General features: G+C 37.1%; 1 protein-coding gene across 1 annotated transcript; it reads right to left on the minus strand.

Annotated features, from left to right (window-relative positions):
• Nucleotides 1–51: 51 nt before the first annotated feature.
• On the minus strand, nt 52–19294 carry AKIRIN2 (akirin 2). Its single transcript, XM_045843058.1, has 5 exons — nt 18495–19294; nt 4527–4670; nt 2696–2845; nt 1239–1310; nt 52–752 (listed from the first exon to the last, which is right to left on the minus strand). Exons 1-5 carry the CDS (start codon nt 18730–18732, stop codon nt 742–744), a joined length of 615 nt encoding a protein of 204 aa, XP_045699014.1. The 5' UTR covers nt 18733–19294; the 3' UTR covers nt 52–741.
• Nucleotides 19295–19548: the final 254 nt, after the last annotated feature.

A 19548-nucleotide genomic window follows, 5' to 3' on the forward strand; every position in this document is an offset into this window, starting at 1 on the left:
ACACTGGCTTTATTCAAATACTACCCACCTGTACATTAAAAAACAAGCAGATTAGAAGTAAATGTTTTATTCTTCCAACTAAATTCCAGTACTACAAGGGCAGTAAAACAATGATACACTGGGGAGAAAAATGCAGCAATAAACATTTGTTAAAAAGACTGATAGAATAAATAAAAACTACCAAAAGGGGGGGGGGGTGGGTGGGAGAGAGAAAATTATATAAACCCATTCTGAAACCCCAAGAAGTCCTGAAATACAGAAATGCCCTCCTCCTTCACTATTTCACAGGAAGCACTGTAGGCTATTTGCTTAATAATGTCCTGGGATTACATTCTAAAGTATTAATAACTGGTTACAACTTGGTTGTAGTGCACAATTAAAATCACACTAACTTCATCTGAAGTGTCATTCTACAGTTTTATTTACACAACCATTGAAGGGCATATTCTTAGAATACCAGCTTTAATCCTTTTCAAACATATTAATATAAGAAGCCAAATTGTAATGATACAGCAAATGAGGCCACTGGTATTAAATACAGGTAGCAAAAGTCCACATCCAGGTGGTACTGACATCAGGGAAATTTCCAAAACCAGTTGCTGCCTAAGTGGTTGCCACAGACGAAAGCCTGAAATAACCTGTATTCACAGGGGGGTATTGGCATTGCTGCATGTCATAATTGGGACCTCTCGCAACAATTCAACAAGGAACAAGGCAGCCCACAAATGCAGAAAATGTGATTCATGAAACATCTAAAGGGGGAGAAAAGGAAAATTAGTGCAAAGTCCAATACAAAACATAAGATTTTTATCCACACTATTGCCCTGGGTTAGCAATTTTCACTCTTTTTTATCTCATTGCACACATAAACTACATACTAAAATTCTGCAACACACCAAAAAATATATTTTGCCAATCTGACAAAAAAAAATAGGCATAATTTTGATTCATTCATAGCAGATGGCTACTATTGTGTTGGCTGTTGTCATTTTTTTTTAATGACAATCGAAAGAAAAAGAGGTCAGTGCCTGACTAGTCAAGTACTGCATGTTTTTAAAATTCTTATGGCACACCAGTGTGCCTCTTGTGGCATACAAGTTGAAAAATCACCACCCCAGGTATTTAAATTACTAAATATAAGCCTTAGTAAAATTGGTTGTCTATTTCCTCCAGGCTAGTAAGATAATTATAATAAATATCTCCTTACAAGATTTTTAGTTCATATATGCAATACTTACAACTAGCAGGCTGTTCTCCATATCGTCGCATTATTTGATCATGCGTAAACTTCACGAATGCATCATATTGTTCTATAAACAAAGGTACATGTGAATTACATGACTTGCAAAATGCTCTTTAATAAATTAGAGCCAAATAAGTTAAAAAATCTAATGTGTGCAGTGAAACAATTCTAAGTTGGCACGTAATCAGACACATAATAATCTCAGTAATAATGATAGTATATTATGGTATATAAAAACCTACATTTTATAGTCCAAATCACATGACCTTGTTTATGGGCTGGGTAAGGCATATTTCTTAACCCATTAAAAAATAAAAGGCTTGAATACACTGGCCAGGTAGCTCAGCTGGCTAGAGCGTTGTCCTGATAACGCCAAGGTTGCAGGTTCGATCTCTATCTAATCAGAGTACATACAATGGTTAACTAAGGAATGCATAGATAAGTGGAATAACAGATCGGTATTTCTCTCTCTCTCACACACACACATCATTACACTTTAAGTTTTTAAAAATAAAAAATGTACTGCAATGGGAGGAAATAAGATGACAAAAACTTTAAAAAAACTTTAAAAAATAGGACGTATATATAAAATATATATAAAAATAGGATGTATATATATTTAAAAAACTGGTAGATATAAAAAAAATCCACCAGTAACCTAATTGGATATCACAGAAAAAGATGTTATATAATTAAGCAAACACTCTTGCTTACATTAGCACCTTGATTTACCTTAAGAATCAAAAAGCTTTTAATATTGATCTCCAGTAAAATCTGTGGCATAAAAAACTGAGTGGAGAATTCTAATTAAGTTATCACATATAACAAATTTTATTCACTGCACTTAATGCTATCAAATTTTACAATTATTTTTTCTGGATAATTAAAACTGTAGCAGCTTGATACTTTAAAATGATGTACATGGTGCCAGGTAGATTATTTCAAGATTGTTTCTAGACAAAGTTGATGGCAAAGTTATCATGAAAGATAAAAAGTCCAAAAATGCAATCAAATTTACATCAAAAGAAAAATCTAGTTCACTAATACTGCTGCTGATCTACATGACTAGAACTACCATTTCTTGAGGTCACTAAGGAGGGCCATGAGCTACAGAAAAATTCCCTTGAAAACATATTGTAACACTGTACATAAAGGGTAAATTAACTGCCATGAAGTGTATGTGGGAAATAATGCATTTGTTACAGTGAGTTCTGGGAGACTAAATAGAACTCCTAGCCCTGGCTGGTGTAGCTCAGTGGATTGAGCGTGGGCTGCGAACCAAAGTGTCGCAGGTTCGATTCCCAGTCAGGGTACATGCCTGGGTTGCAGGCCATGACCCCCAGCAATCGCACATTGATGTTTCTCTCTCTTTCTCCCTCCCTTCCCTAAGAAATAAATAAATAAAATCTTTAAAAGAAAGCCAAATATTAAAAAAAAAAATAGAACTCCTACCTGCAAGTTTTGTGTTCAGTATTTCTTCATATTCTTCTCGAACTTTCTCTTCACGTTCTTTCAACAAACGTTCACAGATCATCCCAACCTGCCGTAGAGTGAATAAGGGCTGTTCTTTCTTTAATGGTGAGGACGCTGCAGATGAAGTTCCTATGTATAACATGAACAACAAAAAACATCGATTTAGAGCCATCATAGAAAGTGTCCTCTAACTGAAGAATTGTCATTTGAATCTTTCAGTGTGTGACTGGAAACACACAACAAGATGCATACAATCAATATCAGAGAAAAAGCCTGAAGATGAGCGGCGAAAACTACAAAATACAGACAAAACTTAATAAAGTTTTTTGTTCTTTAATTAGTGATATTAGCTAGACCACTTGATAAAAATACTGAGAATATATCTCTAATATCCAATGTTAAATTTAATGGTTCAGAGTCCTTAAAGATTATTCATCTAAAAGCCACTTGTGGCATAATCAGATGATACTTGATACAAAAGATTCTTAGGAATGCATTTTTCTTCAAGTACCACTTAAAGAGATTTGATTTTCCAAAATCATTCCTCATTTCTTGAAAAGAACACCTGAAATTAATGTTTTTGAGAACTTGGGATTGATAGTCATCCATTGTAACACTGCTGCAAATATTTTATGCACATACAAATACACGAATTTGCTATCAGTAATTTGTCCTGTTCTATTTATCTCTCCCTGATGTAGCCTCCACTTTCTTTTCATTTGTTCCTTATAACCTGCATGGGTGGGACCAGTTAACTAACTTCACTTCTTATGCTTGTCTATAGTGAGAATAAAGTATCCTGAGCTTTATTTATACCACCTAAAAATAGACCATCATAACCACACTAAGGCTGTCTTTATTTACTTTAAAATTCCCAGCTTTGTTAATTGAACCTGCCAGTTAATCTACAAAATAAACTGACTACTGAATGATGATAATCTTAGTTTCCTGTGGATACAAGTCAATACTACCCTCTACCCTCAGCTCCTTATACCACATTTTACCCACTTATACCTGGCTTTCCAAATTGGCAGGAGTACTACAGAATTTGGTTTTAAACAAGTTCATGTTTCCTAATATAATCTGATGTCCCTATTTTTTCTGTAGCCCTTTACTATCTGTTTTTTTATTCTGCCCCATTTTCCTATCCCTGCTGGAAGGGAAGAGAAAACAGGCAGGCAACTACTGTCAGAAGAAAAACTATTTTGCTGAGAACTTTACTAAAGGTAGGAGCCCCTTTTGATGGTTTTTCCAGTTAGAAACTTTACTTGCCCTTCACTTCAAATAGTCCTCATTTCCCCCCCTTTAAAAAAGTGTTATTTGCAAACTACTCCCTCCAACAAAAGGTAGGTAAACAACACCACTGGGTCAAAATAATCCACTTTTAGGAATCTATCTAAACAGGACAACTGAATTAGGGTACATGTACAAAAACAATTCTGTAGTATTGCAACAGCAGAAATTCAGAGTCTAATTCATTAATGGTTAAATAATTATTAGAAATCCATAAAATGGCATAGTACTCAGCTATGAGAAGCACATGGTATATTGTTATTTCTTTAATGGAGGCTGCAAATCATAGCACTCATGAGGAAGTACACTTGGGCGTATTACATACAGGTGGTTGTCTTTGGGTAAGGGGAATCCTGTGGCAATTACTTATTTTGTACCATATTTAAGAGATCATGCATTTCTTGTATAAATGTTTTTTAAAAAATCAAAGGGAGATATACGAGCCTAAGTGATTAAAGGATTACTTTTTCCCCACCCATACTAAATAACATTTTCTTTCACTTAAGTTTATCATTACCTGGTGAAGCTGGTCCACTGAGAAGAAATCCATGTGGCTGTGCATCAGAAGTACAACACGGGTCTGTCTGCTGGAAACTAGTTTCTAAATGTCTTCTCTTCTGCATGCGTTTATACTCTTGTTTTATGTTGTACAGAATTTGCTCTAAAAGAAAAAAAATTAAAATATGGCAGGATAAACTTCCAAGTTTAAAAAAGAAAAAGGTTGTTTATAGAAACTAGCTTATGTTAAGAGGGGTTTTGTCATGTCATTTCACTTAATGTCACAGAACCTGTCAATGATGTGAAGTGAGCACTTACTGTACATTTCAAGGAGTTAATTCCAACCCAAAGCAAAATTACACAAAAATTAAGTCAGATGTGACAGTAGGTCAGCAAAATGACAGAACACATAGGAACTAAAAAACTATCAAACATTAAATGGTCACAGCCATTAACATTAAGCTCAACAGAAACTATGAGTATTAAAGCATTAACAGCAAACTTTTGTTCTGACCCTTGGGGGTAAAAACCCATTTAAAGTACCTGCCTGGTACATTATAGGCACTCACTAAGAACTACTACACCACTGTGCCATTGTCGTCAACCACAACCATGGAAATGGGTAAAATTATATAAAGCATATCTTTTAGGCCAGTATGACTCATTTTAGAATGATTTCTAATTCAAAAATTACCATTTAGCCTCTCTAGAAAATCCCTAAGGTTTCCACGACCCTCCAAACAGACTTTCTCACAACGACCACAGCTTCTAAATTAACAGGCTATCCATCTGAAACTGCAACAGGTCCTGGAATAACATCATTTTATTTGATGTCTGTTTCTTTTTATAACATAGATGTCATAGAAACTTAAGTCCTGTTTATATCAATTAGCCTATGGTAAACTGGTTTAGTTGTATGTCAATGATGTTAATTGAGGATCTACAGTATATCCCAAACCAAAAAGTTAGTAATCTCAATCCAAAACAAAATTAAACAAGAATTAAAAGTTACTGTGGTAATATAACAGGTAATATGATTCATAAATGTAATAGGCTATAACTTTAACAATCAATTCTACAATGCTGCATTGATTTAAACATGAACTAAAAACACAACTGAAGACTAAATATTTTTGTAAGAAGAGAACAATCCTTCTTTAAAATGTTCCATACTAGTGGTTTTCTTAGGCATATACTTAATTCCTTTTCTTACCTTATATTGCTTCCCTGGTATGAACTGTTAAGGGTTTTGAGAAATAAACTGAGGGTTCATCAATCAGCCCCATGAATATTTTAGATTAAGCCATTATTTTAACTGAAAATCGGGGAAGAAAATAAACTTCAAAAGATATACTCAGTGAAGATTCCATTTATGTCAAACAAATTTTTTTATCGTCACCTGAGACTATGCTTTTAGAGAGAGGTGAAGCGAGAGGGAGAAGAAATGTGGATGGGTTGTCTCTTGTACATGACCTGACCAGAGACCAAACCTGCAACCTAGACATGTGCCCTGACCCAGAACCAAACCCATGACCTTTCAGTTTACAGGACAATGCTCCAGCTAAGCCACACTAGCCAGAACTGTTTATGTAAATTTTGTGTAAACAAACCTGTTTACATATATGTGAATGTGCAGTGTAAATACAAAATCACATTTTGGAATAATTAACTTTTAGGGTGGCTGCGTGAGGAATGCTTGAGCTATATTTAACATTTTCCAGAATATTAACATTTACTTATATGAAAGTTTTCAGTCCTTTTCCATTGAATTGAACTAGTTTGTAATTTAAAAACCAAGTTACCACTGTAAAATAAAACGGCTATTTGAACAATTATGCACCTTTATACAAATGGATTTCCTAAGGTTCACAGAGGTATCCAATAAAACTGGGCAACATTCTATACCAATCAGGACAAGTTCACATATCCTTATTTTTTAGTAACTCTTTCAGTAGCAATCAATATCTAAAAGGTTTCAACGTTATGATGGTTTGATCTCATTCATTTATCACTTCCTGGTGAAAGCTACCATCATCCTGATCAAAAGTGCCAAAGTATCCTAACGTTTATACACAACCTGAGATTTCAAATGTACTACAGCAGAGTAACTTGACCTTTAACATCTTCTGTATAACTTATTCTTTGATCACCACACAGCTGTTCTCAGATTACTGGAGTCTTCTTTTCGCTTCACAAAAATCTAACAAAGCAAAACTAAGATGTACCAAAACAGTTGTAACAAACCATTCATTTGACAGCCTCAAAAAAAAAAAAAAAAATCTAAAGTAGGACTAAGATATGTTCAAACTTTAAAAATTTTAGCTTTATAAGCCTTCATAACATCTTAAGAAGCATCAAACAAGCTAAGGAATTTTAAAGTGTAATTTACAAATAAATTCACCTTAAATGTATAATTTGGTAAGTTCTGACAAGTGCATACCATCTTGGAACCACTACACTCATAAGAACTCCGTATCACTCCCAGTGCTTCTATTCACCACCTTCATCACTGCCACTACTAACCTACTGCCACCATATAAGTTTTGCCTTTTCTAAAACGTCATATAAATGGAATCATAACATTTTTGTGTCTGACTTCTTTCATTCAGCAATGATACTGTATGAATCAGCAATTCCTTTTTTATTAATGAGCAGTATTACAATGAGTGTGAGAGAGAGTGTGTGTGTGTGTGCACCATAACTTATCCATTCTCCTTTTAATGGGCATTTGAATTGTTTCCAATTTGGGGCTATTATCAACAAGACTATCAAGAATATTCAGGTACAAGTCTATGGGTGAGCAAATACCTAAGAGTGGGACTGGATGGCTTAAATTATATGGTAAGTGCATGGCTTTACTTTATGAGAAATTGCCAAACCATTTTCCAGAGTACTTACACCAGTTTGTATTCCCACCAACAACAAAAATTCCAGCTGCTCTACATCTTTGGCAACACTTGCTATTGTCAGGTAAAGAGCTGAAGAATTCTGAATGCCATTGCCTGCACTGCTTTCTACATCTAACAGGATGCAACTATGCCATCTAAGCCTCACCGTGCCCTCAAATGTTCTAATACTGGTAACATGTGATTAACACTGTTACGCAGTGAATGGTCCAATTTAACTTGACTGGGATCTTAGCAACACAAGTAGCAAGTAGCCAATAGCTAACTGCAAGCCTCAAACTCAACTTATCTCAGTTCAAAAGTATAAGCAATTTTGAATCTGATTAACTCAAGAAATTGCCCCAGATTCAATTCACACTGTAAGCTCAACCTAGGTATTTGCCTGAGTTAAGTTGCTTCCATACTAGCTGCATAAAGGCAGCTAGTACATCAATAAATGTACTTCCGTACATCAATAAAATACCTATGTCCACTTAGTCATAAACTACTTAAAGTTAGCCATCTCTTATCAAACTAGGAAGTAACATTTTATTTCAAGTACATGTAATATATGTCACTATGCTGGCAACACAATTTGCAGTCCATTAAAGAAAAAGCCAAAGATTCCCTTACATGATCAGTTGCACATTTGAGTTTTAATCAAGCAGCTTTTTATACCTGACCATAAAGCACATATTGGATCTGCAGCAAATTGCTTAGAGCAAAATATGCAGTTACCTTCATGCTGATCTACACAACAACTGGTTATACATCCCCTTTTCAAGATCCTAAAAACTACATTAGTCTTTTAAAAAAAATTATTTATTTATTTATTTATTTATTTATTTATTTATTTATTTATTGAGACGGAAGGGAGGGAGATAGAAACATCAATGTGCAGTTGCTGGGGGTCATGGCCTGCAACCCCGGCATGTATCCTGACTGGGAATTGAACCTGCGACATTTGACAAGTTTGGTTTGACATTTTGGTTCGCAGCCCGCGCTCAATCCACTGAGCTATGCCAGCCAGGGTACATCAGTCTTTTATAATAGCATGCTGCTAAGACTTTTCTTCCACTGTATTAGATTAAGTAAAAAATCAGTCTTAGCAAATTCTATGACTTGTAATAGCATTTTCTTTCCCAAATCTAGTAAATGCTATTTACTAGATTTAATTTTACGCAAGTAAAATTCTCCTTTAACAAATAGTAGTAGATTATCAATGAGCCAAACTTCTTTGGAATAAAAAAGGATGATGACAACAACAAAGAAAAACCCCAAACAACTGAAAACCTAAGTAAATGTGAGAAGAAAAAGCCTGGCTTCAAAGAATAGAACCTATTTTCAAATTGTTTAACTTTTCTTAGTTGCCACTGATTACTTGAGAAAGCCTGTATGTACACAATGAATAGTCAGAAATATAAACAGGAAAAAGCTGATAGGATAAGAAAAAATAACTTAGTTGAAAAAGTTAAGAGAAACAGCATTAAGATGAGATTGAGAGCAAAAGGAGAAATACTGAATTAGAAGTAACTAAAAATGTGTTTAAGGAGAACAAAATTTGTGGAGGTGAGGAATCAAGTCTCTTTTTCCTGAAGTCCATAAAATGTCTAAAACTCTGACACTGTAAACTTTGGTCCCAACTAAAATAAGACTTACTGTTTTCCTTCTGACATCATACAAATACTAAAATAGATCAAACATTAAATTTCATTAAGTTTTAAGCTTAGGTGTATTATAAAACCCTTTTATTTCACTTTATATGCTAATTTTTCTATGCTATATCTTTGAAAAAACAAAATGAAAGTTCATTTAGACAGATAACTCAAACAGTGGGATTAACATAAATAAAACAGATCTTGAAGGTCTGTCAGCACTAAGCAGGAACACAAATGTAATAATGGAAAACGTGTACAAACAGGCAGTAGCCATTAAGGCCTAAAATTAAGAAAATATTCCAAATAAAATGACAGACCAAATCTAAAACTCTGAACTACATATTAGACATTGTCATGCCTACTTTATACATTAAAACACTCAATTACAAGATGCTGTGGAGACCCATCTTTGTAAATCAACTATTTTCCCCATGATCATCTGTTCAAAAACAGCTCTTATGTTCACCTCAAAGGAACCTTATGGACAATGTTCTTAACCAGCCAAGAGCTATTTAATACAAAGAATGTGCTGATGCCATTTTTAATTCACTTAAAAATTATTGCTGTCAAAGGGGCCTGGAACCAAATCTTAACACAAAATTGTGAAGTTATACTACAGTTTTAATTTCTATTTGGATTAGCATGAATCCTAACAACATAATATAGTTGCACACAATTATATAAACATTAGGGTATTATTACCTACAGTATTTTAAAATTTACGTTATATGATATCCTACTGGGTTAAGAAGCATTCATTGATCTCCAAGAGGAAGAAAAACTTTAATCACTACAGGTCAAATTCTATTATTTCATTGGTACTATAATAACCAATAATTATTTATTTGAAATGACTCAATCTGTTAAAACCCTGCAGGCGGTAAGTATAATTTCACAAATTGCACAATGGGCATCATGAATGCAAAGAGCCCAGCAATGCTCAATCAGCAGATATCTCCTCCCCACACTTCTATTTTACATTAAACTAGATTCCACAGGGATATGTTACCCCTGTTGCTTTCGCTGGTTAGCTCTTTAATATCTCTAAGTATGTCTTCAAATAGCTTACAAGCTAGAAAAATAAAGAGTAATAACAGAAAAAACAGTAAACAGGGAAAAGAGGAAATTGAACCATGCAAATCCAAACCCCAAACATGCATGTTCAAAGCACCTTTAGTGCCAAGGGAGAAAGTCCAGCTTCAATTCCAATTAACCATGGCCATGAAGGTATGACTTGGAAGCCTGGAAGGACAGAGAGCAAGGCTCCCTGAGGAGGACTCCAGGACAGCACAATCACACTAAAGAACCAACCAGTCTTCTACAACACAAGTTACAAGGGCACCCAACCACGCGCACACACATCCATAGTACTCTGGTAGGTTGCACACTGATGATTCACAGGCTAAAGACATATCTAGCTTGAGTATTTTTTGACAAACAAATGTGAATCTGTGGCCAACATTTAAAAGTTGGGCATTTTACATTAAAAGTCAGGCTTTTAAGCCACTGCTGGGTGGAGAAGGAATTGGATATGGTAAAATTCAGGTGAAGAATGGCCGCTACCTTTTGGTCTTAAGTTCTCAAATGCTTTTAACTTCAAGGGCACACATAAATCACCTGGGAATTTTTTTTCCCTTTTAATGGAAACTGAGGAATGGAGCCTCAGACTCTGTGTTTTTAATGAGTTTCCAGGTGATGCTGCTGGTCAGTAGCATGGTTGAATACACTGGTTCTCAACTACTTTACTTCAGTCATTTATTTATATTACTTGCCTGGAACTATGGGCATTTAAGTTTCCATCCACTGCTTAAAATAATTAACTCCACTACTGTGGCAATTAGAAAGAAAACTGGCTGGTTTATTAATTATTGGCCATACCAGGAAATGGAGGGGAAAAGAAAAGCAGTGACCAAGTATTCAATTTAAATAGACGTAAGGTGTATGAAATCACTTCCACTCTCACACAGCTATCCTAGTTCTATGGTAGACATATCCCTCCCCAGCAAGAAAATACTCTGTAAATCAATTTGAACTTCATTGGAGACTCATTATATGACATTACCACCCCTATACCAGAAGGCACCCCACACCAGGTTGGAAGCCCACAGATATCTTTTACTTATCTCATATATTTTATAAATTAGTCATGAATATTTTAAGATCAACATTTCACAAAAATTATGACTTATCTAAGTGGGGAAGGCTACTGAGAAGGTCCAAATTCTCAATGGCCCAAGCTGAGAGGAATGGTATGAACTAAACATATTCGAGTCCCCTGTGAGGGCAAACTGAAGAAGCCAGAGATGATTGCTTAGAGACTATTAAGCTGGACAGAAGTGGAGCTGAACACAGAACTAAGGAATTCTTAAGTTTAACTTTGGCTGGTGTTGCTCAGTGGACTGAGCGCTGGCCTGCAAAAGAAAGGGCCATTGGGTTCAATTCCCAGTCAGGGCACATGGCTAGGTTGCAGGCCAGGTCCCCAACAAGGAACCTATGAGAGGCAACTGCATATTGATGTTCTTCTCCCTCCCTTCCTCTCTCTAAAATAAATAAATGAAATCTTAAAAAAAAAGTTTAACTTCATGTTATATTCAGATACTTAAGGAAATGCTGCAAGAGTCTCTAAATCACTTCCTTTCAGGATAGGCATCGACATCTGACCAGAATGTTTTATTGGTGTTCTGAAAGTGAGGAAGTGTTCTAAATTGGTAGATCAGCATTGCCATGCAGTACTGATTACAATGCCAGCCTCTGATAATGTACGTATTTTCACCTTGGGCGATGGATGGGTTGTTACAGTGAGCAACAGCTGTCATAGAAACCCAAAACCTCCTATACTTGAAACCAATAATATACTTAGAAAAGTTTTTGTTCCAGAGAATACTTCAGCATTAGAACAAGGTAATCCTCCGTAACGAAGGGCAAATTTCAGGAACAGTAATGTTTTAAAAATGGGCTTTCTACAATCTTTCAAATTCCACTCTATGTTCTGTCCTTCAATTGCTAGATTAACGCAACAATACTTTAAAAAAAAAAGATTTTATTTATATTTAGAGAGAGGGGAAGGGAAGGATTGCCCATTATGTGTCCCCAACAGGGGATCTAGCCTGCATGCAACCCAGGCATGTACCCTGACTAGGAATCAAACTGGCAAAACCTTTGGTTGGCAGGCCCACGCTCAATCCACTGAGCCACACCAGCCAGGACCAACAATACTTTTCTTTAAAAAAAAAAAAAAGGAGGCAAAAGAAAGAAAATCAACTCTCTAAGATCCCAGATCCCTCCCTCTAAACTTTAATTTCAGATTGATTTTTTGGAGGAGTTTTCTAAGAATTAACATTAATGAAAATGAATGCTAAACCAAAGTCAGACTACACATCAAAGACTGAAACAATTTCAGAAACAGCCAATAAACAAGGGTCAACGCTCACTTAAAAAAACTTTTAGCCCTGGCTGGTGTAGCTAGTGGATTGAGTGCGGGCTGCGAACCAAAGCATCGCAGGTTCGATTCCCAGTCAGGGCAACATGCCTGGATTGCAGGCCACGGCCCCCAACAACCGCACATTGATGCCTCTCGCCTCTCCCCCCTCCCCTCTATAAATAAATAAAATCTTAAAAAAAAAAAGAAGACAAACTTTTTCTTTAAGATTTCAAAAGCAGTAAACATGTGATTTAGTCCAGTAACCCAATTCTTGGGCTGCCAAAGGTGAAAATAACGCCAACGTGTATAAATGTGCACAGGAAATTAAAATAGGCATATTGATAAATAATAAAGATTACCGTATTTTTTATTCAAGTTTAGCCAGCTAATCAAGTATTAGCAGGGGTGGCTTTACCAGCAATCCCTCCAAAGACTTTGTCTTTTCTTTGCCTAACAGCACAGTACCTGAAACTCAAAGGAGGTTTGTAAAAACTAAAGCAAATGACTTCTAGAACAAATATTTAGATTTTTAAATAATGTTCAGAAAAATTGGATACTTACACAGATATATAAATTAAAAATTAGGTCAGATCCCAAAATTACATTATTGGAAAGATTTCAATTTTAATTAAATCAAAATGTTGTAAAGCACTAGAACATGCCAGGATGACCTGGCATATGAGGACTGTGGCAGAAAAACACGGATTTTTAAAGGGAGGAAGAAATTAAGTTATACTCCAAGACAAACTACAAGTATATTTATTATGAGCTGTTTTTCTAGTCCAAGAACGTTAAAAATCTATTACTACTACCCCTGAAAGAACTTATCAGAAGGAAGACTACACAATCTGGCATACTGCAAAACTCTATCAAAATAAATATCAAACCTGGCAGCTTATCATACACTATAATTTTAATTTACATTCAAGGATAATCTCCCTGAACAATATATTATAGTTACAACATCTTATGTGAGAAATTTGCTGTAACTTAAAATAATTCACTTCTTTTAGAAATAAAAGATCAGAACTTCATAATACAAAATTTTTTCTCCTAAAAAATAATGTAAAATCTTTAAAGATGTGTTTCTTCAAATAAGCCAATCTCTGAAAATGATAATCTTTGTGAATGGGGCTATTTCAAATATTATTAATACACATAATCAATGTATACCATCATTGTCCAGAAACATAAGAGAATAATAAGTATATTTCAAATGCTAAGGAAAAGTATTGTTCAAAATCTTAAACTGCGGTAATTTATTATCACTACATTTTCTGCATCACAATTTAAAATATATATGATCACATATTATAGCCATGTTGTCACAAAAGTCTTTAAAAATTGGTACAGAAGGAGGGGTAGAACTGAAAGGACATTTTTAGGAAAACTTCAGCATCTCCAAGAACCTTGGAAAATGCCAAGGCTTGATTAATTTACCATTTTAAACTTTGTGGTAAGACATTAATTAAGAAGGGTAGCTTGGCAGAGAATAACAACTTTGCAGTTATTTTCAAATTATGTAAGACCCATGTGACCCACCTCAAAATCCAGGGGGCATTCCTGTTAATAAGTCTTACCGTTACAGAATGCTGCTGATGGATCACATTTCTCAGGTGCATTTAGAAGTTGAAAAAGGTTGGTAAGCCAAGTTCTAGAACCCCTACAACACTCTTGTAAAATTAAAGATAAATCTCTTGAACTAAATTCATTTGTGAATACCTGTTTACCGTCTGCAGATGCCAAATTGGTTCATACAGGCTTGACCAAGCAAGCATGTCACCATTCATACGTTTTCGAAAGTAGGAAGTCTTCTCAAAGAAAAGAAACTCACCAGTTTCATATATTCAGAGAACATATTGTGAGTCAATACTAGCAGTGTTAACACCAAGATTGCGGGGATTATAAATTGCTAGTTAGTTCAGTTATAGGCACTTGAAAAGACTCACCCCTAAAACCATTATCTAGTTTCACAAACCAACTATTGAATAAATCCAAACTTAACCCATGCTATTATTCTGAAGGAAAGCCAAAAGTTTCTTTTCAAAGAGGAAAATCACACAAAACCAAGCACTTCCACTAAACCTCTTATTCTCAACCTTTCAAACATAAGTATTGCTATTGTGTCTTTCCTAAACACTAAGGAAAGACCTACTCGAGTAATACACAGTATACTGTGTTTCCCATAAGGCCATTTAAGGACTGAAGAAACTATTCTCCTTTACACCCCAGATTATAGTTCTGTGGCAAGCATGGTAACTAGCAGCATCTATACCCAAAGGGCTAACTTCTCTCTGATCTAGCCATGCTTATCCAGTGTGTTTCTATGTTCAAGTTAAGCTTTATTTTTCTACTTTCAAAACAAAATAGCTCAATAATGAAAATTACACTTTGCTTTTAATGGCCATAAATTTACAGAATTCTTAGATGCGCTAATTCATGGAACTATGAAATAATTGAAGCTACATACACAGCCCTAAATAAAAAACCAAGTTTAAAATCCCAAGTACAAAGACCATAAAAACACTTTATTTGCCAAATTCACTGAGAAAGTAGAAGCAACTTAACAGCTGTCTAAATAACCACAAAATATTAAAAACACTTCTGGTTCAATATAAATTACATCTGACGTGAAATGCTGCCTCCTGCAACAGAATCTCATTTGTTTGCCTAGAACCATTTATACTTCATTTAAGCCAGCTGGTGTCTCTGCAGGCATGCATCAATGCAAACCCTTCCCCATTCACAAGCTGCGATTTCCATTTTTAATGGCAAGTTTCCAGCAAATACAATGAGTTCTTCCAGTGGAATTTAACTCTTCATTCAACTCAATTCCTAAAGCAGACTAGGGCAATGGTAACAAGACAATGTGCACAAAAGTGCCCAACAAACTCACAAATAGGTTCACATTCACAGAAAGAACTCTTCACCAGACAATTCATTCATTTACTACATAATTTATGAAAAATAATGTGTTGCATTTGACTGCCAGTCTCGTAATGTTGCATACTTTGGTTTTATTAAAATAATTTTGCTTTTGAGAATGTCATGGCTAAATGCTAATATTCTGAGATGTTTCAAAAACAAGCCCAGAATAGAATCCTTTGAATGTTTTCAACTAACTTACCAGGGTGAGTGCTGATACAGCTACTAGAGGCATTCATTTCCCCCATTATAGTCAATGCTTCCCCCACCCCCATTCCTTATTCAATTTTCCTTTCTCACATCCATAGTATTATTAACTGCTAACACTTTAGACCAGAGATATCCAAACTTTTTCTGTAAAGGATCAGACAGTAAATATTTGAGCTCTGAGAAAAAAACAGTCCCTGTCACAACTACTCAAACTATTACAGCCTGCAATAAACAATACTTTAAAAAAAAAAAAAAGGCGGGGGTTAGCTGTGTTCCAATAAAACTTTATTTGCCAGCCCCTTTCCTCTTTCCTGGTATATGGTGCAAAAGTCTGAAAAATATTGATTTAAATAATAATCAAGTCAAACTTCAGAATCACCTGGGATGACTAAAATAAATTGGGGTTTAAAACAGTCATCCACTTTCCTGAAACTACTAGTAAAACTGCAGTATGACTTCAGCTACACATCAGGAGATGCTAATGATAAATTACATATACATGCTTTGGAAAAAAAAAAAGAACTTCAGTACTCTAGCTCTAAATTCTTTAAATTACATTTGAGTTTATCAGAAATGAAAGGAAAATAGTTCCCACAGAGTCCCAACCTCAATTTGGTAAGTTACTTTCCATTTCCATCCTAGCTATTTACTTCAGCTAAAGATATATGGGTATTCACTTTTGTAAAGCTTAAAAATCACCACTGTTTAAAATAGGAACCTAATATTTAGGTGCTTGGAAAAACTATTTCCAAGTTTGGTGACAAGAAAACTAGGAAGCGCTTTCATACCTGCACAACACTGCAGCTCCCATTATGACAACGTTATTACAAAGACCACACAGCAACATGCCCCAAACTGGCCATGAAAACACAAAACCAAACTACATGTAAAATGTCATTTAAAATTAGTTAGAAAAAGCAAATTTCAGTAACTCAAAACTAACAGTTTTAGCTGCTTTTCTCAAGTCAACTTTTTATGTCAATATTTAAATCAATTCTAACAGCTAAATAACTATTAGCAAACTCAATAAAATTCAATTATGGTGTGATTTTCCAGTCCAGGATATAATCAACCCTCAGGAGTATAGGTCAAAAACATCTCAAAGAACAGAAGACAACAATAGTTTGGAAAATGTAAATCTGAATCAGCAGGTTTAACAATTCCAATCATTTTTACTATCCAGTTAATTGAAATTTGAGATAATGTGAAGCTAAATGTATTAGCCAATGCTACAGATATATTAATGAAATGACAAATTTGCCAAGGATCACAATTCTTTCTGAGTAAGTTCCTTTTAAAGCGAGGACAAATGCTATAACCCTATCCCTGGCAGATTTACCACATATGTGCTCAAGACTATTTTAGCATTGAGATATACTTTAACTCCCAAACCTAACACTGTATTAACTCACCCTGTGGACTCAAACTTATTGCTGGCTAGCTAGAGCTATTTTTAAGTGGCCTAATTAGTTAAGTACAGATACTATGGTATCATTTCAACTTTCAATGGTTTTACTAAAAAGACACACTCTAAAAATAATGCTCATCAGTAGGAGCTCATTTTTAATCGTTTTATTGTAAAGCCTAACAATAAACCAATAAGTGCCTTTATATAGAAGACAGTTTAATAAGTGGAAATTCCTCTGAAAACTGACAACTCTACAATAGTGTATACTTAAGTTAAATGAAATATTCAATGGGTGAATAAAAGGAAGTCCCGTACTATTCGGGAAAGGATATTTTAAAATCTGATCTAAACAAACCCAAAATTAAATTCCAAATGGAAGTTACTTAACATGCCCACAGATATATATTTTTAAACTACAGATAACAAAACATCTAAATCAAGCTATTAAAAGGTTTTGTCTATAGGTCATATTATTGAAACACAAAGAGAACAGATTTATACCACCGGTCCACAAAAGCCTATCCTAGGACTGTGACAGAGGCACACAAGGGTTTTCAAAGTACAAAAAATGGCATACACATGTGTACAAAGCCAAAAGGCCTTTTCCTAGTCACTTTCAGGAAATGTTTCAAGATGAAAAAGCAGTAACAGTCTTTTAAGTCCCTTGGAATCTTAGGTTAATTTATTATTCTCAAGGCCTAGGCTTTCCCCAACATACTCTGTTGGGCAGAAATAAAGCAATTCCAACTGAAAGCAACCACTCAGCCCCAATTTTCAATACAATTTTGCTTTTCGTTAAAAGTTCAAGTTCCCCAATTCTCAGGTCTGAGTGTAGTGTGATCATATTACAGGACTAGGGAAGAGCATTTTCTTTGTTGTTGACCCTGCTAGGAAAACAGGTCTTGACTCAGCCAAAGTGGCGTTCTTGTGGGTGATTAATGACAGGCCTAGATCTCGCCCCAATGACATCCATCCCCACCCCCCACCACCTCTGTACTAAAATCAGCCATGTCTGAACTGGAGGACGGGCTGCCGCCTCGCCTGAAATCACCCAGCTCCACAGCTAAAAGCTGCAACCAACTGATTCGAGGAGACAGACATCGAGATTCGCGTGAAATGTGACTCTTCTCTCGCTTAAATTTACGAATAATATTGTCCTCTATGATCATTTCCGCTGGGGTCTCCCGACTACGGAAATACTCAACTCCAGTTATTCGACCCAAAGAAAAGGATCTTCCTCTTCCCCACAATACCCGGCAAGGCACAGCCCCTACCCACCCCACTTCCCGACCCCCCTCTCTCAGGCCCCTTCATACCAGGCCATTTCCATTGTGTCTCGGAAGCTGAAGGAGTTAAAAAAAAATGTGGTCGCCCGACCACTTTACTAACTAGGGCCAGTTCTACACCCCCACCACTGCGGCCGCAACCCGCGCCCCGGAACCCCACTTGCCCACCCCACGACCGCGGGGCCGAGTCCCACCTGTGGTGAGGCGGGACGAGACGTCGCCGAATGGGGACGGCTCCATTCGGAGATACTTCTGGGGCGAGGCGGCGGCGGCGGCCGAGAAGGAGGCGGCGGTGGCCGCGGCCGCAGACGACGGGGAGGCTGTGGCCGAGGTGGGCGCCGACAATGGCGCACAACGCCTCCTCTTCGGGGACGCCGGACTCAGCAGCGGGTCGAAATCCAGAGTCCTTTTCAGAGTGGCTCCGCACGCCATGGCCGGAGGGGCCGAGGTGCCGGGCTCGGTGAGGGGTGAGGCTGAGAAGGGGTGACGGGAAAGAAGGGCGAGGACTCGAGGAGAGGCTAACCAACGGGCTCAAGAGCAGAAAGGCGGGTGTCGAAGCGCCTGTGAGGTGAGGGGAGCCGCTGCTGCCTCCGCGGCAGGGGCAGTGGCCGGGGCAGGCACAGGAGAGAGCAGGAGGGGCGGTGTCGACAGCTCACGCCAGCCGCGTCAGGGGGGCTCTTGCGCCTCCTCAGGAGCGGATCCCCCGGGAGAAGCTCCGGGCGCCCCCGCCGTCCGTTCGAGCTTTGCGCCGTGCCGGAGGCGCTCCCGCGCTGAAACCGGCTCCCTTTGGCAGTCGATACCAGCCCCGTGAGGCGTAAGGCTGGAATGTGGCTCCTAAAACGCCCGAGTAAGGACAGAAGCTTGAGACCGGCGGTCGATGAGGAGAGATTGCAAGGCAGCAGCAGCGTCAGGAGCTCAAACAAACACGTCTAGCCACTTCCCTCTCCTCCGTAAGACTCTTCCACCCGCCGCCGGCCCCAATATGGCGTCAATAACAACGCCGCCGATTCAAATCCTGCGGCGTCAGGGCGCGTGCGTGCGTCCAGGAGTAGACATTCCAAAGATGCATTCTGGGAGTTGTAGGTTTTCAGTATAGGGAGGAATCTGTGCGAAAAGCGATTAGGAAGGAGTCGCGGAAACTACGACTCCCGTCATTCAAGGCGCGTGATTCCGAGTTCCGGGTTGGAATTTAAATCCCCCCACACAGCTTGTATGTGAAAGAAACTAAGCTAGAGGAAAAAGAAAAGG

This window comes from Phyllostomus hastatus, unplaced genomic scaffold (genome assembly GCF_019186645.2).
Source record: "Phyllostomus hastatus isolate PE091 unplaced genomic scaffold, TTU_PhHast_1.1 phas_contig_40, whole genome shotgun sequence".
Classification (NCBI taxonomy): domain Eukaryota; kingdom Metazoa; phylum Chordata; class Mammalia; order Chiroptera; family Phyllostomidae; genus Phyllostomus; species Phyllostomus hastatus.

Bases quoted from the DNA above. Each gene is read 5' to 3' on its own strand.
- AKIRIN2 (XM_045843058.1), bottom strand. From the start codon at position 18,732: ATGGCGTGCGGAGCCACTCTGAAAAGGACTCTGGATTTCGACCCGCTG. The intron at 4,671-18,494 runs GTGGGACTCGGC...TTTTTCTTTTAG, and splicing joins CTCGTCCCGCCTCACCACAG to AGCAAATTCTGTACAACATA. The intron at 1,311-2,695 runs GTAGGAGTTCTA...CTTTGTTTATAG, and splicing joins ACTGAACACAAAACTTGCAG to AACAATATGATGCATTCGTG.